The 25226-nt window shown below is 40.0% G+C and overlaps 1 protein-coding gene across 2 annotated transcripts in view; it reads right to left on the reverse strand.

Moving 5' to 3' along the window:
* Nucleotides 1–25226, reverse strand: part of thoc2 (THO complex 2) — a 209330-nt gene that overhangs the window by 103816 nt on the left and 80288 nt on the right. For both annotated transcript variants that reach the window (XM_060927494.1, XM_060927493.1), the window contains exons 7-11: nucleotides 10972–11105; nucleotides 10380–10540; nucleotides 5099–5191; nucleotides 3190–3345; nucleotides 1796–1968 (exon numbers count right to left, since the gene is read on the reverse strand). In XM_060927494.1, the coding sequence (XP_060783477.1) occupies nucleotides 1796–1968; nucleotides 3190–3345; nucleotides 5099–5191; nucleotides 10380–10540; nucleotides 10972–11105 (717 nt within the window). The remainder of the gene's footprint in view (nucleotides 1–1795; nucleotides 1969–3189; nucleotides 3346–5098; nucleotides 5192–10379; nucleotides 10541–10971; nucleotides 11106–25226) is intronic.

Below are 25226 nucleotides of genomic sequence, written 5' to 3' on the forward strand. Positions count from 1 at the left end.
AGCAAGCCGGTGCGCGCTGCTTAATTTGAGGGGAACCTCGGCCAGATCATAATTACAGTAAACTAGTAAATACAGTAAAGGAAAAACTTGAGACTGAAAGGTTTTAACAGTCATCCAAATGACTGAACGTAAACATTGCTACAGTAACATACCAGCTATGATGATGTTGACATTAGCTAGTAAACAATAGCTACTACAGAAGAACAAAGAGGTTACAATGGGTTATTTTAGCCTATTTGGTTACACACTCGCCGCCACAGAATGTTAACAGCAATGTAATGCCTTTTCTGGCTAATTTTATACGTCTTACCTCCAACAAAGTGGTCACTACACAAGCGCTGGTATGCCGAGGGCTGCCAATCTTTCCTGTTTATGGCCGCTATCCATCTTCTCCGTCGGGATCCGATAAAATGATAAACCTTGCCTTGTTTGTTGATGGTTACTACATCCAGGTGCACAACAATATAGTGGCATGATTGAAGTCTTGCTGAAAGTAAAAACTTTCTTTGCTGCCGTTCCTCAATGCTGGCTGTGGTAAACTACTGGTAGTACATGTCCAAAACGGCGGCCGCGTTTGTCGTGACGTCACGTGAAAAGGGTCCATAACTTGGTTCATGAAACGCGCTTACAAAATATTTTCACTGTGAATATTTATTGTATAATGGTGCAAAGTGAGAGAGAGAGAGAGAGAGAGAGAGAGAGAGAGAGAGAGAGAGAGAGAGAATAGCCCTTAGGGCAGAGTCAATCCCGCCAGCAAAAATAGGGAAAAAAAAGGAGCGATCTCACCTCTTCAGATATTGGTTTAAGTCCTACAATACATTCCTCAAAAAGGGCGTAGAACAGCAAATTAATCCATCAACGTGTAGCATTCAATTTATTCCGGACCATTAAAGACGCCGCCTTCCGCGTAGAATCATACGTCATCCTCGCCGCCATATTGGATGGGGCAAAGCGGAGAATAAAGATGCCTCATTCATGTGCTGCATTTAACTGTACCAACAGGTTTGCCGTCCAAACGAGATCACATGGGATTACCTTTCACAGGTGAGACTGGAAAAATACTTTTCATTGTATTTGGTCATTATAACGTAATTTTACGAACAGATTTTTCTGACTTTGTGGCTAATATGAAGTCTCGCGCATAATAGTTTATGTGCATGCGTCCTTACTACTTCTATTGTTCTGGTGTCTCCGATGGGACCGTCTTACAGCGCACGTAGAGGTGTGGCATGTGTATTGCATCGTTTTCAGCAAGCGTTGCGTTGCCATATGTACCTGATATTTTACTGATCCGTTGCCCATGTGGACGTGATATTTTTTTTTTTTTAAATCTCGTTGCCGTTGTCGTGTGGATGTAGCCTAAGTCTTCATATTTATTTCAGAACAATAATTCGAACAATTTTTTTACAAGAGAACTGCACTCCTGTGTTGTTGCGCGCGCGGTTCGTGTCCCCCCCCTTCCGGACCTTAGTGTGTGTGTGGGTGGGGGCAATATAATGGTAGGAGAAACACTGGATCCTTAATCATATTGCATATATACTCAGGGGAAAGCCCATGTCTTGCTTTTAAACTGATCTTAACTATTTAAACATTATTTAAACCCAAATGAAACATGGGTCTTCCAGTTACTGAATAAAGCAGGATGACAGAATAACTAAGAATATTTTACAGGGTGTAGGTTCTCTGACATGACGTCTATTTCACAATAATAAATGGTTATTGTGCATTTACATTTCATCCAGATTGTTTAAAAAGAGAAGGCTGCATATTCAGTTATTATTCCATGTGTGTCTACCTGCGGTACAGAGGTTCCACGATGAGGTGCAGCAGTTGGCACAATGCTACAGCAATGGATTTATGAGAGGTGGCGTAGAAGGGTGGCATCTGCTCCATAATGCTCTGTGCATGCTGCCAGTCTCCGATCTGCAGCAGCGCCTCGAGCAGACCCAGTTTCTGGTTATTGGGTGGCTGGAAAGAAAAATGAAAGGACAAAGAGGTGAAGAGGGGAGCTACTCCTTTACATATGGCCCAGTATATGGAGGTGCTGATGATTTATTTACACAGTTTCTTTCGATATGGTTTACTTTGTATAAAGAGAGAAGTGGAGGCTGTGAGAAGTAGTATGCACCTCGCACCAAGCACACGCTGTGCAATAAGCAGGAATCTACCTGGGCCCTTGGGACTCTGGGGTAAATAAACACGATTGAAACAGTTACTTTTCAATCGTTGTGAGGAAAGGAGCTCAATCTATTCCAAACACGCACCACTGAAACAAGAACAGCAACGACCTACTGCAGAACAATTAACTTCAGCAAAAAGCCAGCTGAAGAACACTGCAGGCATTGATTAGCCCAGCCCATTCAGTAAAGCTTAAACGTGACGCTTAAATCTTGTGCTCGCACTGTGGGCACACACAAAGCTGGGAACACGAATGCGTGCGTCTGTGTTCGTGCAGATGTGGATTTGATCACATGCTGGCCCTGTCTCGGATGTTTAATGAGGTGCTGTTCTGCGCTGATGGGGCTGCTCAAAAATCAGCACGCTCCATCCCTGCAGTCGCTCAGTGCAGCACGGCCCTGACTGATGAAGGGCGAAAGAAGGTGCTGACTGTAAATCCTTCAATTAAAGAAGTCAGGGATTAAACGGGTATTACAGTAAGGTATTATATGTAAGCTGTGCATTGTCTCTTCTCAATATGATCCTCAGGAGGAGGGACAAGTTATCATTCAGGGGATTGCAGGAAGGAAATCGCCTCATTTTCTTTGACAACTGTATTAATAACAAGGAAAAAAGAAGAAATAAAATTTCTGGACTCTTTCTCCATTTCCAAGACCTCAGAAATGCAGTGAACATTTTCAGTTCCTGAGATGACCTCAGAAACTCAAATACTAGGGATGCATCATTACTGATACCATGCTCATTCATATTTGTGCTTTAAACTCCCCCCAAATCCCTGACATGATCCCCATGCATCTTTTCACACCAATACCCAACAGGTACTCACTTAGTCGGGGGGGAATGCATCCCTAGATAATACATTCCAGACAATGAGGAACAATAATGTTATTCAATATTACAAGAGTAAAACAAGACAATCTAAAAACACAAAACTGAGTATCATGATACTAAGATACCACGAACAGCGCACTGGGCAACAGCATGAAGCACACTCTTCAGACGAGTGAATACCTTATCATTCTTTTCCTCTTCTTTGTCCTTCTCCTTTTCTTTATCGTCACTCTTTTCTGAGGGCACCACCACCATGGTGAGCTTGCGGGCGATCTGCTTGGCCTCCAGGATCTCCCTTTTGTGCTCTTCCACGATGGAGGAGTCCAGCGGGAGCAGCTAGTACAACAAAAATTCAGAAATGAGCACAGTGCCTGTTGGGCACATAACGATATATTGTGCAACAATACATCAATTTTGCCAATCAAATAAATTACTTGATTATCATTAGGTTGTATAACCTCTTCATTTTTTCCTCACGGTAATTGCATTATTCAGACAGGAGAAGAAATAACGTAAAATAGTGGGAATTCACTCCAGATGGAAGTAACAGCTCTAATGCTGTGAAAATGCACAAAAACAGATCTAAATGGGAAACAGATGATGTGCAGTTGACTGTACAAATAGATTTAACAAGAAATTGGCTAAACAAAAGAGAAGAAAATGGAAGTAGTACAAATGTCCATTAAAAATTATGAAGAAAAGGCCCATTTGTGATTAACTTTCATTTTTAATAAAAGGAATATTTTCATTAATAGGCTATTGTATTTTACTCCAACCTTTACTAATGTGGGAAAATAATTATTCATTATTAACTTCATGGAATATTTTAGTTGATAAAGAAAATATAAAGATTGCTTTTTGGGGAATAAAATTTATTTTTTTCCACAAACTATGATGGGAAATCGAAGCAAGAAACACACATTGTGAAGCAAATGCAATCATGAACTGAGTGAATCTTTACAAGCCTTGTGCCTCTACGTAATCCCCATTTCCATCAGTACAATACCACTTTGAAGTATACGAGGGTCCAATTAAAGTTTACAAGTGTTGATAGTCCATAAGGGGAAAAAGGCCACAAGCCTGAATGATTACAATGCCTCCAATAATTACTGCCACCTTTTAGAATATTAAAAAAAAATATCCATTACAAATCAAGCGAGACAGCCTTTCAATTTCATCAGATCAGTGAAATTTAGTTCCCTCTGAAATTTGGTCATTGTGATGCATGTTTATTTCTTTTATATTTCACAAAATATCAGGCCATTCTGTGGCTGGGAAGTTCTTTAATTTGAGGGGATTCCTGAGCAAATAATGTGTATGAAATCACTCACTTCACGCAGTCAAGCAGACAGAGGAAGTCCATGTGCGCATGCGCAGATTTACCTTTGACCGTGCACTGACAGTTATATCATTTTGTCGCTAAAAGAACTGCTGATCACACAGAGGTGCTCGCTGACATTTATTAGTTTGGTCCTGCGTTTCCTTTCCTTCGCAACATACTGTAATGTCTTTTCTTCTCGCTTTCTGTTACTGTAGTCGGACTTCCGTGCTTCATTAGCACACTCGTCCTCCATTTTCCTCTCCTGTATCAAATTTGTATCCCACAATGCCTTGTGCAAACAGGGAAAGCCCACCATGCGATGTATGACATAGTATCTTGAATTGGGTCATGGTGAAGCAGGAAAAAATAGTGGAGAATTTAGGGCCACAGAATTTTTTTTAATTCTTCTATTAAAAAAATTAAAATAAAATTGGAAGTCTGTGATTCAAATTCAGTAGCTTTCAAGCCACTACACAAAAATAACTGGGTGTCAGGGAAAATTCTTATGCCCTACACTTGAAAAATCTGAAAGGCAGTCAACCTTTAATAATGTCCATGTACATTTGAGCTCACTTATGTGCGTTGTTTTTTTTCTTAAGGGTGCCTATATTCCTGTATTGAGGGGATAAAATGCATTTAACTATTTATGGTTGAATCTTGGCAAAACTGCTAATTTTGCAAGATTCATCATCGAACACTGAAAAATGACTACTGCTGCATCTTGGATGGGGGGGGGGGGTTTGAAACAAACAGAAACCAGTCACACACATGTACGTAGAGATCCTCCAGAGCGATGAGATTGTGTTGGAGAAGTGCAGCAGCAACATGGTACAAAGACGATGGCGTTTCTCCATTCGGTTCCTGAGGAGAAAACAAGGCAGGTTGATGCACACCACACTGTCTTTAATCCTTAAAGCAAATAATATAAGCTGTACTCAATATTAATCCCCCATATTTAACACACAATAAGTTGTTCCAGAATATTAAAAATAAAGTCCTCCAAAATAATAATAATAATGCAATTTTGTTGTACCAGACATTTTGTAATGCTTATACTGCCTCAGAAATCCCTCCTGGAATGGTCTAAGTTTAGTTTTTGTCCTGTTTTGGTTACTGCCACTGAGGTCAAGCTTTTGCTCCAGTTCCCACTTTAATCCTTTGGTAAGGACTCAAAAATATCTTCACACACTTCCTAATTAAGTCATTAAATAGCAGTTTTAATGGTAAAACCTTGTAATTCCTTGTAATTTCATAAGCGGCTTTTGCTGTCTGATCACAGCTGCTATGTAAAAACTAGTGCAGGGATGGAACTTTCAGTGTTTTCTTCGAAGCCATTCCCATTACCTTCCTGCAAATGGCAAATTGGACTAAACAAGCAAATTATTTCACAAATACAAAACATGAAAAATGCCTCTGTATGTAAAAGATATCAGATTGGGGGTGGGGATGCCATTTTAAAATCATGAGAAATTCACTAAATACTCCCACTGGTTGAATTTAGCTTTCATCTCAGTACAGCTCAGAAGCTGTTCCTTTTCAGGCATAGAACAGTGACGAATACACTTGATATTATTGCTGACAAACACTTTTTGAGCACTCCAACTTGTGTGTGTAGATAAATCAAAGGAATGTACAAGTCAGCTAAAAGACTATGCTTGTACACTCAATAAATAAGGCACAAAAAATGACCTGGTTAAAAAATGTGGACCAAAATGCACCCACATCATCAGCTCTGTTCATCTCATCTCATTCTCATTATCTCTAGCCGCTTTATCCTGTTCTACAGGGTCGCAGGCAAGCTGGAGCCTATCCCAGCTGATTACGGGCGAAAGGCGGGGTACACCCTGGACAAGTCGCCAGGTCATCACAGGGCTGACACACAGACACAGACAACCATTCACACTCACACCTACGGTCAATTTAGAGTCACCAGTTAACCTAACCTGCATGTCTTTGGACTGTGGGGGAAACCGGAGCACCCGGAGGAAACCCACGCGGACATGGGGAGAACATGCAAACTCCGCACAGAAAGGCCCTCGCCGGCCACGGGGCTTGAACCCGGACCTTTTTGCTGTGAGGCGACAGCGCTAACCACAACACCACCGTGCCGCCCCAGCTCTGTTCAGTGTAAGAAAAATATTACACACACTACATACAGCACCAGTCAGAAGTGTGGACACCCCTACTCGTTCATAGTTTTTTTTTTTCCCTGTATTGTAGACACTGTACAATAATACTGAAAATTGAATATGAAATAACAGATGGAACAAATATGAAACTACACCTGAAACAAAAAATTGTTAAAGTATGTTTCATATTTTAGATTTTTCAAAGTTGCCACTGTTTACCTTGACACTTTGCACACTATTGGCATTATCTTTACCAGCTTCATGAGGTAGTCACCTGGAATGCTTTTCAATTAACAGGTGTGTCTCGTCAAAAGTTAATTAGTGCAATTTCTTGCCTTCTTAATGTGTCTGATAAACAGTAAATAGTAAATAATAAACACACAGTAAATAACCCTATTCCACAACTGTAGTAATCCATGTCAAGAACTGCTCAACTAAATAAAGGAAATTGCATCCAATACTTTAAGATATGAAGTGCCTTAATTAATAAAAATAAAGAAAAAAACCCACTGAATTAGAAGGTGTCCCCAAACTTTTGTTTGGTACTGTATGATCCAAGAAAAGTACTCATAACACAGTGACTCAAGTGCATACTTGTTCATTCATTCATACATACAAGTGCCAGTAGTTCCTGAAGCAGGTACAAGACAAAAACCAGACAAGAAAAACCTTTGGTACTGGACCCAGTGTCCATTCAACAAAAGAACAATTAACTCTTCAGTACTTTTAACCCATTAAACAGAGTCACCTGAGCTGTGGCAGAAACACTTTTCTCCTCCTGCTGTACCCATAAACACTGAGGCTTATAAAGCCTGAAACGGATTGGATAGTTTTACACGTGAATGCAGGGTAATGCCATTATTACATGAGTATCTTTGGGATTTTATGTGGCGTGCAAATAAAGTTCCTAACTCAAGCTTTCTGGCCTTCAAGTAAGAAAAACCAAAAGTTTGACATCCTCTCAAACTGGCAAGTCAGGAACCCTGAGTTCCCCATAACAGGTCATGTTAACATAGCTGCTCACACAGCAGAAGTATTGTTTACTAGTAGTCATAGTATTTACTGTATTCACCGTAGTAGTATTTGCGTTTACTTTCGATCAGGGGTTTTCAAATTGTTTAGTCCAGGGTTTCCCAAAGTGTGGTGCGTGCACCCCCGGGGGTGCGCGAGCTGCCACTAGGGGGTGCGCAAGATAAAAAATGTAATGGCGATTTTTAACTCTTCTTCTATGCCGTAACGGTTCTGCAGTAGTTTGTGGCTTCATTCATTCGCGATGCTCAACTGGTTGAATTCGGCAAAACTAAATGAGCCACCACAAATCAGGGATGACGGAGGAGAAACCCCAACAGATAGGGAGGAATCGGGGGCAATTGGTGAGAAGGAGAGAAGAGAGGGAGACGGGATTGCAGCGGATTAATTGTTGCATCTCTTTAAAATGCATATGTTCATAATTATCATTGCTATTTTTACTGTTATTATATGTTAACTTTTTTGCAAATTAAATTCATTCTCAATTCATTTTCATAACCTTGTAATGACAGGGTTGTGTTGCTAGTGTTTTAAACACGGATGAAAATCGTATATTTTCCCCATATCTGGCTGGTAGACTACATGCCTCAATGTGATCTCCCTTTGTAATGAATTTGCGCATTTACCGTGTTGCAACGTTTTAAAACTGTTACATTTCAATCAAATTCTATCTAATTCAAATATGAGAGCGCATAATATGTTAATGTGATTCGATGTTCTCATTCGAGCACGTGCTGCCTTTGTAAGAAAGCTTTGGTGTTTTGGTTTTTTTTCACTTTTGTGGTTTCCTGCAGGTGTGGCAAACGATGTTTATCATCATTTTAGCACGATTAAAGATGCTGCCTTTATAAGAAAGCGTGTGTTTTTTGAAACTGGGGAACTGGGGGTGCGTCAACCTGGTTGGAGTATAGAAGGGGGTGCGCGGCCAAAAAAGTTTGGGAACCGCTGGTTTAATCAGCTGAATCCCTTCAATCTAAATTATTTTCGTCAAGTCCCTCTCGAGACTTTAGGCAAGCCAACATTAGCCGTAAAGAGGAATAAATGAAATGAAGACAATATTTGGTGTGAGACAACCTTTTAAAAAAAAAAAAAAATCTTGGGTACAAAGTTTTGCAAAGCATCTCACAAGACCCAGCCACAGTTCTTCTGGAGACTTTGCCTCACACCTGTTATTTTTGCACCAAAACCCAGCAGCCTTCATTCTGGTTGTTTTTTTTTTGGTCTGAAAAGTGCCCTCTTACATAATATTCTGCTTTCTTTAATGACACAAAAAATTTTCTCCAACATGCAATTTTGTGCTGAAAAATGGATGTCTGGAAATCCAAAATGTACTGACTCAATAATGGAGAAGTCATAAAATAAAAATCTCCAACAAAGTTTGGTTTGGTTTTTTTTTTCTAAAGTGGGAAAAGTGCCCAAGACTTTTGCACAGTTGAGCGGCAGCAACAATTATCAACACGGTAACAATTTTTTTTTGCCATTGCAAAAGTAGAAAAGACTTTTAATACGTAAATTGTGCATGAATAATTACTCAAACTTCCACTGGAAAAAAGCTAGCCGATTCCCGATTACTTACCTTTGTCCACGGTTATCGACATCCGGGTGATTATTTATTAAAAAATAATCAGTATGTGGTATTAACAAAAGTTATCAAAATTTTTTTTTTTACATGGACATATTTAGTACAAAATATCTTTTATATAAATATATCGATGCCAGTGCTTAGGTAAATGAAGTAATTCTAATGTTTGTAAACAAATGAACTGATAATGTTGAACCTGTGTCAGAAAATATTTTTGTTCCACTTTCTACCTACTTTCTAAGTATTTTCATAGATCACATTTTGTTAATCATTCATCACTGTTTGTATTAATTTCTAGTTTTGTAGTTTACCACTAAATGTCAATAGGCAATTGACATTGCAACCACATGAAAATCCAGGTCAAAGGTCGCATGCCATTCCTCAAACCAAAATATAAAATATCTACTAATACTGTAATATGTGGTAGAGATCTACAACAAACTACAAAAAAATATTTTCTGAACGGAATAGAAAAATCTGAATATTTCAAGCATGCAATTTTTTTTTTTTTTTTAATATGCGAGGAATTTAATTCTGGTTCAATTCTATTTATTGCAAGAGGATTCCAAATACTCTATAAAGCATTCCATTCTTTTATGAATCAGGAAAAAAATTATTATAAAATCACAGCACTTTTATTTATTTATTTATTTTTTTAAAAGTACTTCATCTACTTCAACAATGTTATACAAAGGCCGACACATAACAGTTGTAAACGTCACTTAATTCCACAGGGTGTCGATAATGATGGCCCACTGGTGAAAGTGATCACTATTACTGATATCTCACATGACGTCTCAAATGTGCATTTACAAAATGGCGACTGTCAAAGGAAAGAGTAAGAAACAAAGTAGGTTTCGACAAGGAGATCATAAAATATCAGTGAATTTGATAAGTAAAAACATGTCCATGATCTTTCCACCATGCTTACCTGAAATGATAACATCCAGGTTTTCCTCGAATTGCTGATCATGCAAAAAAAATTCCATCTCCGGTAACAAGCTGTGTCATCAGATGACAAGACTGGCGGGTGTTTCCTTCCGGTTGATTAATTAACCAATAATAACTGTTGTAACTGAAACTCACCTTTGTAAAATTGTTTTTTTATTGGTAAATCTGAAAAAAGGTGTTGATAATTATGGACTGTCGAAAATTGAAGCCACCGCTCTACTATATGTTCGGAAATCCTATCCCACTTATGAGCAAGTCTCCCCCTATGCAAATGACACTCCTGCAGATGATGATATTATTATTATCATCAAGAAGAAGAAGAAAATAAATAATTAAAAACCCACACCCACAATCTCACCTGATGGAATTTGAACTTGAAGCCAAGGATGTGGCACAGGGTCTGGTGCTCACACATGTATGACTTGATCAGAGGGATGAAGAACTCGTCCTGGTCTGAACGGCACTCGTACACTTCCAAAATTATGTCCAACACACGGTTTGGGTCCAAGTTGAAACATCCTGCACAGGAGGGGAAAAAAAGAAAAAGAAAAAGCACATAGAAGATCAATTCCAATAAAAATGCTTGAGTGGATTAGCTAATGAATTTGCATTAGCAAGTCATTTGTGCAAAAATATTCCTCCGACAAATCTGTCCGGACGACTGAAGAACACATCAGCAGCTCGAATCTCAAGTTCTGTCAAGTAACCAGCAGTTCAGAACGAAATAGCAGCAACACACTGAATTAGTGACGGCAACAGCAAGTGTTTCATCAGGACAGATTACTTCTGCTTATGATTTTGTAATTACTGCAGGTCAGGACCTCTATTACAGTCAAGGGAGAAATGCATTACCAATCGATGGAACTGAAGATACATGAGGTTCAGATAATACAAGGCAATGAAAACCAAGTGGATCATCTGGGTTGAGTGGGATATAATGAACTGTGTACCTATTAAAGACTTGATGCTCTCCAGAACAAGACGGCTGGTGACGTTTCCTGAGAGATCCTGGCCCAGCTCGGTCACTAGCTTGGCATAGCCTTCATTCTCCTCACGCAACAAGTTGAACTTCTGCTGTTTATAACTGCAAGAGAGGTGTGCAAATATTATGAGGGTGGCCAGATGAGATAAGCAACCAGCTGAACCCTGAACACAGTCAAGTTGTGACTTTTTTTTTTCTAAGATAGTTGATGAATAAACCATTAACATGTCTTGGAGTAACAACAGCACTAACAGTTTACAGAAGAATTTCTCGGTAAAGCAGGGCTGTTTGGTTCACAAACTATGTAAGAAATAAAACAGCACAGCATGCTATTATAGGAAAATAATCAAACACCTGAGTTGCGGGATACCGTTAATTATTTTCCTGAAATAGTGCATCCCAAAGTGCTTTATTCCTCTTATACCACAGCACTTAACCAACATTTACAATTCTTTAGTCAAGAATCACATTCGTTTATAGTTATTAGTACCAGTCAAAATTTGGACACACCTACTCCTTCATAGGTTTTTCTGTATTTGGCAATTTTGTACACTGTCAAACAATATTGAAGACATCAAAGCAATGAAAAAAAACTCATGGAACATATGGAATTGTGGTAAACAAAAAGTGTTAAAACCCAAAAAGGTTCATATTTTAGACTCAAAAGTAGCCACCGTTGACCCTGAGGACACTTTGCAAACTATTGGCATTATCTTAACCAGCTTCCTGGTCACCTGGAACGCTTTTCAATTAACAGATGTACCTCGTCAAAAGTTCATTAGTGCAATTTCTTGCTTTCTTAAATGTGTTTCAGATCAAACAGTAAATAGTCCGATTCCACAACTATAGTAATCCATGTGTCAAGAATATGGCAATATGTGTCATATTTAGCAAAATTACTCGTGTCATTTAGAAAAAGTGCTTTTTTTGACCACAGGTAGCTCCAAAAGGGATGCACTTAAATCATTCTTTATACCATAAAACAAATATTTGGTTCCATATCATTGGAAACATAGTTAAGTTTTAATGTTGAATGCCAGTAAGTTTTCAGACTATTATGATCAAATTAGTATGTAACTGTGTCAAAAAAATGTCCTCTCCGAGACAGCTAATTTTTCAATATAAAATAACATATCTAAAATTATTATTTTCATCCTAAAATGTGGTCAAGATATTGGGACATAAATATTAGAGACAACCAACACAAAGCTTACAGCCTTATATTTAAAAGCACTATGGAAGTAGTGGATTCTGAATTGTCAAAAAAAAAAGTCCTCTCCGAGAATCACTTCATTTGTTTCTCCCAGCCCTGCTTAAAGCTACACTTAATCTTGTTACAATACAAACTATTACACGTGCCTATCTGTTCTTTAACTTGTCCTTCACTTAAAAACTGGTACAAGAACCAGTTTGAATCAATTTGAATTTTGGACCCCTGTGACACAAACTTTGTACCCTGATTGGAAAACAACCCTCAACTAATGGCCCTTTTCCACTACCCTTTTTCAGCTCACTTCAGCTCGCTTCAGCTCACTTCAGCCCGACACGGCTCGCATTTCGACTACCAAAAACCAGCACGACTCAGCTCGTTTCAGCCCTGCTTAGCCCCTAAAACTCGCACCGTTTTGGAGTGGGGCTGAAGCGAGCCAAACTGTGCCGAGTGAGGTTGGGGGCGTGAGCAGACACTCCCCTGTGCACTGATTGGTGAGGAGGCGTGTCCTCACATGCCCACACACGCCCCGCGAGCGCGCTGGGATCTGTAAACACCGCAAACCCGGAAGAAGAATAATTACGAATTACGAGAATTTCTGAAGCCTTATGCGCCTCGCCTCATCTATGCGCTCTTGCCAGTATCTGTTGGCGTTGTAGGTGACAACAAGCCACAGCACCAAGACCAGCAACACTAACGACTCCATGTCCTCCATGTTTATTGTTTACTATTCGGGTCGTGAGACTACCGCTTAAAAGATCACTGAATCAGTGACATACAGAGCATCGTGGACGAGTTCGCGGAGCGCAAGGCTCGCCGTATGCCCTTCAAATAATGCGCGCAGTAGGCTATTGATGTTTCGAACATGTAACTCAGAAACAAAAAAACATTAGGCGACATACTGTACATACAGTATGTCGCCTAATGTTTTTTTGTTTCTGAGTTACATGTTCGTTTGAAGGACTTAATGTGCACCCCGTAGTGTTGAAATTGGTAAACACAGTGCATTCAGTGAGGTTTGCACCGCCCTCCTTTTATTTCTGACTCTTCCTGTCACCGTTGCAACCTCTGAGCGCTCATTCGCATGCCCTTCAAATAATGTGCGCTATTGATGTTTTATTATGAGCCATGTACAGTATCCTAATGTTTTTTGTTTCTGAGTTACATGTTCGTTTGAAGGACTTGATGTACTAAATAACATATAGTTGCACCCGGTAGTGTTGAAATTGGTAAACACCGCAGTTGCGGACATTTTGTAGCCTAAAATGATGTTATGATAAGCTTTAATAAAGGGCCCGGTCATTTGCCCCGCCCCCGGCCCGGCTCTGACTTGTTCCGCCACTGTCACTGATGTCACTGTTTGCGCTGCTTAACGACATCACCTGACGTCCACCCACTTTCGCTAACTCCACCCAATGTGTCCGCCCACTTCCAGCCAGCACGGTTCAGCGCGGTTGTAGTCGAAATGCAACTCCAACAGCCCCGCTCAGCTCGACTCAGCTCGACTCGGCACGGCACGGCTCAGCCGCGTTTGTAGTGGAAAAGCGGCATAAGTAAAGAGAAATGACATCCATCGTTACTTTAAGACATGAAGTTTCTTAATTAATAAAAATAAACAAACCATTGGATTAGGAGGCGTGTCCAAACTTTTGACTGGTACTGTACATTTTATGTTGTGTAATGTCTATGGTTGTTTGGTTCCTGTCAGCACTTGTATTAAACTCATTCCCACAGCAGCCTCTTTTTGTCCTGTGACCTTAAAAAGACACACAAAAAAAAGACCACCACCCTGAAGACTTCATCAGAAAACATCAAGGAGCAACTTTATGTCTGATAGTTCGAGTGCTTAACACTGGAGACTCCTTCCCATTCACTTCTTCCAGCTTGTCCCACTTGTGTGCGTAGAGTCGCTGCTGTGGGAACCCTACTGATCCACATCATTAACTGGAGTACAGGTTTATGCCGGATGCCTTTCCTGCTGCAACCCTCCCATTTCGGGCTTGGGAAACAATCATTCACACGCGCACACACACACACACACACTCCACACAGAAAGGCCCCTACAGGCTACTAGGCTTGAACCCAGAACCTTCTTGTTGTGAGGCGATAGTGCCAGCCACGATACCATTGTGCCGCCCACTGGAGACTCCTAAAATTCCAAAACAAAATGTCTCCTTTGTAATTTCTGCTTTCCACCTGGTGTACAGAAAGTGAGATTATAGAATCAATAACGTATGCAAACAAGCAATTTAATAGAAACCTATGACATGAACTTATAGAAAATTCATCATCAACCCCTTCTGACGAATCAGATTTCAGAATTCCACTACGCTATAGTCTAAAAGGGTTCTGTGTACGTTTATTGTATTGCTGTTCCATCGTAGCAGGTTAAGTTTATAAAAAGCTCCAGTAACTTTCCATTTAAACCAGAAAAGTTTTTCAATTAAGCTCACACAATTAGCTTCCTTTGTATTGTTTGCTACAATGGAGCAGGCATTTCTATTCCACGTGTGCCCTGCCGCTGAAACGGCGCTTTAGAGAGCCTGAATGGCTCTTGACTGTCGTCTGCATTCAGGCTGCACAATAACCCCAATATTAATTATAAAAACATCAAACAAACATTACCAACTGCCATATTGGTCAAGTTCCTCTTCAGTCAAATAGCTTGTACTTAAAGCTCACACCAATAAAATAAAATTACATACACACATTTTGTGTGTGTGTGTGTGTGTGTGTGTATATATATATATATATATATATATATATATATATACACACACACACACACACACACACACACACACACACACGTACATATGTATATGTATACACACACACACACACACACACCATTTATATCTTTTAATTCACACTGTTTGTGGGTTGTACAGCATCTTAGTGAGCTAAAAGTAAATATCTTGCCTAACTCTGTGTGAAAGTTAGACATCACTTTCTGACATTTTATCATGTTTGGTTGCCAAAAATCTGAGCAGTGTTTCAATTTTGCATGAGTCTTATGATGCATTTGTGCACAAAGTACCTAATAAAAGCTGATTTGTGACAGTGTTGTAGTCGAGTCACTAAACCTCGAGTCCAGTCTCAAGTCCCCAGTGTTCAAGTCTGAGTCAAGTCCAAATCATTAAAGAAAATTGAGTCGAGTCCAAGAACAAGGTGGGGTTTACATTAGACCGTATCAGCGGATCATCAGATTAACATTTTTAAAAACGATTAGCGTGCACACAGCAACACCAATACACGATTCGCGTGCACACAGCAACGCCAATACACGGATACGCTAATCACATGGCTAATTAGACGGCACGCAAGTTGAAATGTGTAAATGTGTAATGTGTAAATTTCTCCTAAGCGGCTCGGCTCCGCAGGCATCCTGCGCTCCAAATCACTCCACCCTGAACAGCGAGTGCCCTCTGGAGGGTGCGCACTCCGGCCCTGTGCAGCTCACAGAGCGCGCGAGTGAAGCGCACGAGCAGTGATTCGGGACTGAGCCGCTGTGTGTGTGATCCCAGTGCATATCGGGCATGCGCAAGTCACTTACCACTTGCAAGTGGAAGGATGGCAAGCCTAAAGACAATCATAACTACACAATGGGCAGTATTTGCATCAGTATTTGCAGTATTTTCATACTTTTATACTCTTTAATGAAAGGTGATACAAGGCGGAAGTCCGCGCCGTTTTTCAGCAGTCGGGTCACATGACCAACGCCAGCGAATCAGGAAGGTGGATGTCACAGTGACGTTGTCCAATGACGACGTCAGCTAGAGCTCAGCACAGCGTATCCGCGTATCCTCAATGTTTACACAGCACCGGACCAGACACGAACTGGGTTGAATACGTGGGCCCTGGCGGATTCCCGTTTCCCGGGAATGGTATGAACGGACAGTGCATCCGCGAAGAAAACGAGACAGATACGGTCTAATGTAAACTTGGCCCAAGACTCCAACCGCACCATTTGATGGTGGCTGTTGCTGCCTTTATGTGAAACTGTCTCTGCTATTATGTTGGACTAACGTTACTGCTTGACTGCCCCATTTTAGTGAATGGGCTACAGATAAAAAGCTTGTTCATTGCTCACCAAGCCCCGCCATCAACAGGGCAATGAACATAGCATGTCACTTACTTCTCTGGGTGTCATGTGTGTGTTCTCGAACATCACTGGAAAATTATGAGTGAGACAAGAAACTTGTGCTGTGTTCACACTTATACCGGTACAAAAGTGGTACAACTGTATCAATACAAAGTATACCGGTACAGTTTAGTGCATCTGTCCACACTAGCGAGAAATGTTTGCGGTTTTCTTTCACGGTAGTTGAAATGCGCGTGCGCGAAATGTTTCCGTGGTTACCGAATAACTTCCTTCCGAGAATATATGGCATCCGTTATTTCGAGATCTCGAGAAAACAAAACAATTATTCCGTGATCTCAAGAAAACAAAACAATTATTTCATGATCTCAGCTGGATCACTGTATCTCTGTCGGTAGAGACGAAGCCGGGCCAGTCTTCTGCGGAGGTGCCGTGGACTAATTTTGAAATTATCCCTTATTAAAAGACTTAATGCAATCTCTCCCTGTGTCAACCCCTGATCAAAATATTGCCTTATTAGGTGATCGATTATTCCAAACATTCTAATGACCAAAGTTGCGTCTATACAGAATGAGAAATAGCCCCAAAGTCAGCATATCACAAGTCTCTTGGCACACCTGAATGAACCATTTCTCAGCTGTTTACTCGAGATCATGAAATAATTTTTGTTTTCTCGAGATCATGGAATAATTGTTTTGTTTTCTCGAGATCTTGAATTAGTTGTGTTGTTTTCTCGAGATCCTGAATTAATTATGTCATTATCTCGAGATAACAAGGTGAATAAAAAAAAAAAAAAAAAAGGATTATATGAAGGGCCTCTCTCGGCTTCCATATGGATGAAACAACGCGTGTGTGCTTTTTGTTGTCAATGTACAGTCTGTATTTCTGGTGGTCATTTATTCAGTCAAATCATATAAAACGCGCGAGGCAGTTGAGAAAGAAACAAACGAATCTCCGTTCTTCACTATTTTATTCAGCGAAGACATCGATTGAGGTGTGTGACTTTGCGCATGCATATTATATTTGTATCGATACAGAGCCGCTTCATCTGTCCACACTACAGCGAAGCGCTACAGTACCGATACCGTACCGGTACGAAACCCATACATTTGTGGGTTTCGTACCGATACAGTTATACCGCTACAGTACCGGTATAGTTGCTAGTGTGGACAGGTGTTGCGGTACGAAAGTAGTTTCGTATCGGTACAAAATCCCTAGTGTGGACAGGGTATTAGTTTTTTGGAACCAACAGCAAAACAACGCTAGCTATGTCAAAGCCACTAACCTCCCAAAGGAAGAACACAAAACCAACCAATGAAATAACAGCAGTTCTGTGACATGCAAAACAAAAATATTTCAATTGCAAGCTATTTCAACTTTCCCTTTAAATACTTAAACTTTACTCTTTCGCACAGGAGCGGCTCCAGGAGCGACTGGGCTGTGAAATCCAATTCAGCAGGTAGTCAAAGTAACTGGCTCAAATAAAGCAAACAGCTCTTTTTCGAAGAGTTTGTTCAAAAGAGGTGTGAATCAGTCATCATAAATGTAGAGATTTCTTGCCTTTGGGGCATAAAAACTAACAAACTAGACTTGCAAACGGAGCTGAAGCACATGCGAAGAATTAATTTCTCCACCAATTTCTGCACATTTAACAGTTAGCAAGTGTGCTCACGCGTGGGATAGGAAGGTAAACGGCAAGCGCAGGCCCATTCAGAGAGGCAAACGAGTCTTCCAGGGCAGAAAGCGCTCCAAAATTGATAAGAACTCTTTGAGACAGGCTGACACAAAGGCGTGAAATTAATCATTGTCAGTGGAAGCCCTGTGGAGTGCATTTACGTAAAAAAGAAAATGAGGTGGCGGGTAAATTACAGAGTTGCAGCGCGTTCCTGACATTCACGCACAAGGCAGTGCTTTGGAAAAGGAAACAAAACAAATGCGACAGATGGAGACAATACAATAAATTAAAAAGTTAAGAGGCCTTGCAGTCATCAAATCAAAGTGGTAACATGTGGCAAGATAAGAGATTAGAAGAAATATTTCTATTTTACTGCACGTTCAGTGTCCGACAACTGTGTGAAGCTGAAAGTGGAGCACTGACCTCTGGCTCAAGCAAGCATGATTCTCAGAGTCCAAGAGCATAGAAGTATCCAGGGATGCCTTCACTTTTTAAAAAAATATGAACTGAACATCTTTTCTCAGAGTTTGCATTCGACCATATTTGGGTACTTGAAAACCGCTGCTTTAAAATGTTCTCATCGAGCAAATTTTTCACCTCCTGCACTTGACAACTAATAATTTCAGCTTCAGTCTGCTCTCCCAGTCCCAGATTTCAATCTGTGAAAACAAGGGCTTTAAAAAAATTAATTAATTTGGGGGGGGGGGTTTCACTTAACAGCTGCTCACACACCAAAATTAATTTAAATAAATAAATAAATAAATAAATAAATTTAAAAAACAGTGTAACTCTTACTTTTTAAAAAACCCACAGCAAGCCATGTAACTTTACCGGAGTCTGAAATCAGAAGTTCTTATAGGCAACTCTTGTCACTCGGCAGCCATCTTGGGAACGTGCCCAGGCAGTTTTTTGGGGCTAACAAGTTCAGACCCTTATCTAAACTAGAAGAGCACTCGGTAGAGTGCATACCTCCACCAAGTCACATAACATCAAAATCACTTGAATCTAGGATGATATGAAAGCTGTACATTAAAGTTTCATCAAAATCTGTTCACTACTATGGAGTTATGTTGGGAAAAGGCAAAAAATAAAAAAATTTAAAAATCCTGGCTCCACATACATTTCCAGATATGCATCAAAATCTTATCAATTGTTCCTTGCCCCATGGCCCACCTTTCCTCAAAATTTAAACAAAATCCGTTCACTAGTTTGAGCCATGTTGAGAACCATCAAACAGAGGCAAAAACGCAATGTCCTCCAATAAAGTTGGCAGAGGTAATGAATGGGGCAAAAGCAATAACTTGTTTTCCAATGGGCACAAAGACAAAAGTCATATCTGATAAAAACTGCTGAGAAGTTACGTGACTTTGTCCCAAAATAAGGTTGAAAAAGCCCCCCAAGGCTGCAATACTTCTCCTCTGCAAGCTTAAAAGTAAACCCATTTTTAAAATAAAGTTACAGTGGTGCTTGAAAGTTTGTGAACCATTCAGAATTTTCTATATTTCTGCATAAATGTTACCTAAACCATCAGATTTTCACACAAGTCCTAAAAGTAGATAGAAAGAACCCAGTTAAACAAATGAGACAAAAATATTTTACTTGGGCATTTATTTATTGAGGAAAATAATCCAATATTACTTAATTTGTGGGTGGCAAAAGTATGTGAACCTTTGCTTCCAGTATCTGGTGTGACCCCCTTGTGCAGCAATAACTGCAACTAAAAGTTTCCGGTAACTGTTGATCAGTCCTGCACACCGGCTTGGAGGAATTTTAGCCCATTCCTCCGTACAGAACAGCTTCAACTCTGGGATGTTGGAGGGTTTCCTTCCACAACATTTTGATTGGATTAAGGTCAGGACTTTGACTTGGCCATTCCAAAGCATTAACTTTATTCTTCTTTAACCATTCTTTGATAGAATGTCCTGGCCCAGATGCAGCAAAACAGGCCCAAACCATGATATTACCACCACCATGTTCCACAGATTAAATAAGATATGCTGGAATGCAGTGTTTTCCTTTCACCAAAAATAACACTTCTCATTTAAACCAAAAAGTTCTGTCTTGGTCTCATCCATCCACAAAACATTTTTCCAATAGCCTTCTGGCTTGCCCACGTGATCGTTAGCAAACTGCAGATGAGCAGCAATGTTCTTTTTGGAGAGCAGTGGCTTTCTCCTTGCAACCCTGCCATGCACACCATTGTTGTTCAGTGTTCTCCTGATGTGGACTCATGAACATTAACATTAGCCAATGTGAGAGGGGCCTTCGGTTGCTTAGAAGTTACCCTGGAGTCCTTTGTGACCTCGCCGACTATTACACGCCTTTCTCTTGGTCGACCACAAAGGACCTGGAGTCCTTTGTTACCCTCCCCAGGAGTGGTCGACCTTTGTTGGTCGACCACTCCTGGGGAGGGTAACAATGGTCTTGAATTTCCTCCATTTGTACACAATCTGTCTGACAGTGGATTGGTGGAGTCCAAACTCTTTAGAGATGGTTTTGTAACCTTTTCCAGCCTGATGAGCATCAACAACACTTTTTCTGAGGTCCTCAGAAATCTCCTTTGTTCGTGCCATGATACACTTCCACAAACATCTATAGTGAACAGCAGACTTTGATAGATCCCTGTTCTTTAAATAAAACGGGGTGCCCACTCACACCTGATTGTCATCCCATTGATTGAAAACACCTGACTCGATTTTCACCTTCAAATTAACTGCTAATCCTAGAGGTTCACATACTTTTGCCACTCACAGATATGTAACATTGGATCATTTTCCTCAATAAATAAATGAGCAAGTATAATATTTTTGTCTCATTTGTTTAACTGGGTTCTCTTTACCTACTTTTAGGACTTGTGTGAAAAGCTGATGTTTTAGGTCATATTTATGCAGAAATCTAGAAAATTCTCAAGGGTTCACAAACTTTCAAGCACCACTGTATGAAGATAGATTATGATATAAACTAACAATTCATGTGAATAATTGAAAATAAGGAGCTCACACAACTAAGATATCCATCTCCGAAAGTCAGTTTCTATGCAGAATGAACGACTTCATGGAGGCTGCCATTGAAAATATTTTAACCAAATCAGAAAAATGCCCCCCAATCATTTCCGGCAATGCTCTGACGTCATTTGGGCTCAAGACATGGAAGCTCTGCCTAGCGAGTAAGACTAGAAGCTGGAGATTTTTTCATTTTACATGAAAAAAAATTAATTCCATGTCTCTCACAAAAAAGTGGAGGGGGAAAGATAATACTGATGTCACTGATAAACAGCGAGGGAATAGTGAAAGGCTGATGTACTCCTAAGTGACTCAACAGGGGGAGGTAACTTTTCATATTTATATCCCTGGTACAAGTAGTGCTGCCGTGATGGCTTCATTCTACAGACTGTAACCTTGCTAGACAGCCTACAAAACAGGTCTGTATACAATCTGACTTACCTAAATCTGTACAAGCGGCAAGTGCACGAGTTTTTACATGTTCCTGGCAGCATACGCACTCGTTAGCACGCTTAGCATGCTCTCGACTCATTCATGAAAAACTTCATCAAGAAGTCACCAGGCTAGCCTACCGTAATTACCATAGTAGACAGTCCAACCCCCGCAGCAACTCAGAAAGAGGGTAAACAAACACTGCTCTACTATATGTATATATATATGTACTATACTACTGCTCTATTCATGTGAACATTACTGGAGACAACAATGGCAGAAGTGAAAAAACTAGCCTGCATCAATTCCCAAAGTACAAAAAGGTAAGGCGGTAATTAGTGATGCAGTGCCTAGGCACGCATAACTATTGTTCTTCTGTGTGTTTCTTCTTATTATTAGAGAAGGAGTACCTAGGAATTTTTCATCTTCCGTACAAATTTTGATTCGTAATAACCCAATAACCGTACATCGCACACAGACAAGCAATATATCAAAACGTGCGGCTCGGTCAGACTCGGTGTGCTATTACTTTGTTCAGCATTATGTGATTTTTTCGCGACATAGTCGCGAAAAAAGTCACCCAAAATTTCCCATTCATTTCTATGGAATTAATTGAAAAACAACACACTTTTTCAATGTTTTTCAAACATCCGCTGCTCTGGCATGCTTTCACCTAGAGACATGATTCAAACTTTAAAACGTAGAGAAACTTCTCCTGTGTGGATCTGGCATTCAACTTTTTTTGCTAGGGTCTACACATCTGGAGAAATTCAGACTTTATAATGGGTGTCTATTGCGTTACACACCAGTGTGGCTCAGGAATTTAGAGTGTAGGCAGCCTGAAAAAAAGGCTCCAACTTTCTCCTTTAAACTGTGTTTTCAGCCACAATTTTCACTCTACACACAATTTTCTCAAAAGTAGTAGTCACACTTGTCCTGATTCACACAATGTGTCTACCTAAACGACAGAATTTACAGTTTTTGAATGAGAAGCCTAAAAGTAAGGAGAGGACAGGCGCGCTGCCCCATAGACTCCCATTATAAACGTGGCAGCGCTTTGACTGCAAAATCAGAAAAGTCACTTGTTTTTAACTCGCTCTATTGTCCTCATTTTTCAGACTAGAGACAAAAAATTACATCAATGTGTTCAGGAGAGCCTTGTGGCACTCAATCTGAAATAATTTTGTGAATATCTCCTTCCATTTTCGTGTAAATCCCCGTTGTTTGGAGGGAGCACTCTGAGAAAATCCTTCACTTTCTGTGTGCCTCTCTGTGTCTCTGCGCGCGCAGGTGGGGGAGGGGATGCTCGCTCTCACACACACACAGGAGGGAGGGGCTGCTCCCTCTCAGAGAGACACAGGCTTGAAGCCTCAAGGCAAGTCACACATTCACACAGTTCAGTGCAGCTCCTGCAATAGCGACTGCTACGTGCACTGCATCACTCTCAATTTCCCACAGGGGAATTGTCTCTAGTTTAAAAATGCCATTTGCCGCACAGGAACAGACCTCTCACAGGCTGACTGGAATGGTCCTTCGGGTGCAAAAACAGCACATTTGCAGCTCGTGTGCTCGAAACGTTTTGAAGAAAATTGTTTCACTCAAACAACTTGGATGCACGGGGCATTAGGGATACCATATAAGCCAGCGTGGAATCCAGATGCGGTTTCCGCAATCTTCGGCCAAAAAGCAGACAAGACAAATGAGACAATCAGTAGTCCGCAAAAGAGAAGTTCAAAGGCTAAGAAAACACTTTTTATGAATTCACTAACTTTTTATTAAGCATATATATATATAAAATTTTGAGTTCCTTTGGGCATAAACGTAATAATTGCTGATGCAGCTCAGCAGCTTGATGTTTGTTGGGTGTCTCGCTTTGATTTAGTCTGGTCAAAAAAGCCTCGGTAATGACGAACTAAAACAACTCTATAAATATTGTTCACTTGTGTGTAACCAATTGATATGGTGACACTTGTTTTTCATGATCATCATTATTCGTGCCATTGTCCGAAATACTCAAGGAAAATCACTGAAGAAATATCGCTGGCGTGATGGTCCATTTTGTCGAATATGGCCATGTATTGTAAGTGACATCACACTTTATGGAAACCATTCAGTGTTCTTTTAAGTATACAGGAATACTTTTACGTTTGTGGAATAACCAACCTCGATCACTGCAATCTAGTCAAACACGTGATCATTTTAAGAAACAGGTGAAACAGTTTAAACCCAGTTTTATGATGTGCACACAACTAATTTTTCATCATTTTGGTGCCATTTCTGTCATCTAGTTGTACTCTGTGATAATTACAGTTAGTATATATATTTTTTGTTTATGACATTATCATTGTTTATACAGTTCTGTCAATTTATTTTTGTCTCTTGTATTTTATTGTTTCCTGCTGTCATCAAGAGGACCACATTGGAAAGAAGTGCACTTTATACTTTGTGTTATCCTCCGTGCTATTTATACTGTATATTTAACATGTATGAATTTTACCAAATAAATTCATACCATACCAGCAGCTCGGGTGTTTCTGGTAATATTTCTGACTTTTTTCATACAAGTGCATCCTGCTGTAATATTCACATAAATTTTGTATAGTAAAGCAGTGTTTGTTTACCCTCTTTCTGCATTGCCACGGGGATTGGACTGTCTACCACGGGAATTACATCAGCTAACCTGGTGACGTCTTAAGTTTTTCATGAATAAGTCCAGAGCATGCTAACGAGTAGTATGATGCATAGTTTCAGCCTTGTTTTACAGGTAAAGAGTTCGGGTTTGTCCATAAGTCAGGGTTGCAGCTCATTAATACACCATTTCAGATGTATAGTGAAAAAAAAAAAATTAAACACTGTCACCTTAGTAGACCTTTCGCTTTGCCCCTTCAGCACTGAAGAGCTACACTCAGCCTTGCGCCCAAATGACATCACGCATCGCCCTTCCAACAGGCAACAGGGCAGCCTCCTGGCGGCATTAGAGTAGCAATACAAAAACACTCACAACTTTCTTATACATGATCAAACATGCCTGAAACTTTTCTTACATGCTCTCAATATTACAAGCTACCAACCCATGCATGTATTTCAGGGTATCTGCACATTTTTCAATTACAAATTCCAAGACTTTTAAGACCTTTTCAAGACCTCTAAATGGAAAAATTAAGACTGTACCATGACAAAGAAAATGATAAATACGACAACTTAAAACTTTTCTGCAATAGTTTTTTTTCGAACCTTAAGAAGAATGCACACAATTGGTGAACAACAGGGTGCATCAATGGCAACTGTTAGACATGCAAACAGCTGAAGCAAAGTCGTGTGTTCTGGGCCTGCAGAACTACTGTAGCAGCAAGGAGAAGACTGGTGTTTACTGGAGAAAACACCATGAATCATTTCAAAAACGAAAACAATAAACAGCAAGTAGAACCAGCTGAACAACCTTAGCCGGCATTATTTCAATCCCCAAAGATCATCTTTGATGACGTGTGATTGTGTGTCTGACAGCAAAATCAGTCTGAGTGTTGTACAGTATACAGCTGGGTGAGGAAGTTCTCGAGAATCTTCTGCATTATAGCAGGTAACAGCATAAACCTGTTTATCCAGTCATACAATCATCAGAGCGTTACATTAAACACAGAAAAACAACCGTCACCTTTCATAACCATTATCAATATTAATCCATGTGTTGTAATAACTAAACTAATTATCAGTGCAATTGTTATATCAATGTTCATTATTCAGAAATCACTGATTATTATCTATAATCCATGAATAATTAATTGTATTACTACTACTACTACTA

The sequence above is a fragment of the Neoarius graeffei genome, chromosome 8 (genome assembly GCF_027579695.1).
Source record: "Neoarius graeffei isolate fNeoGra1 chromosome 8, fNeoGra1.pri, whole genome shotgun sequence".
In the NCBI taxonomy this organism is placed as follows: domain Eukaryota; kingdom Metazoa; phylum Chordata; class Actinopteri; order Siluriformes; family Ariidae; genus Neoarius; species Neoarius graeffei.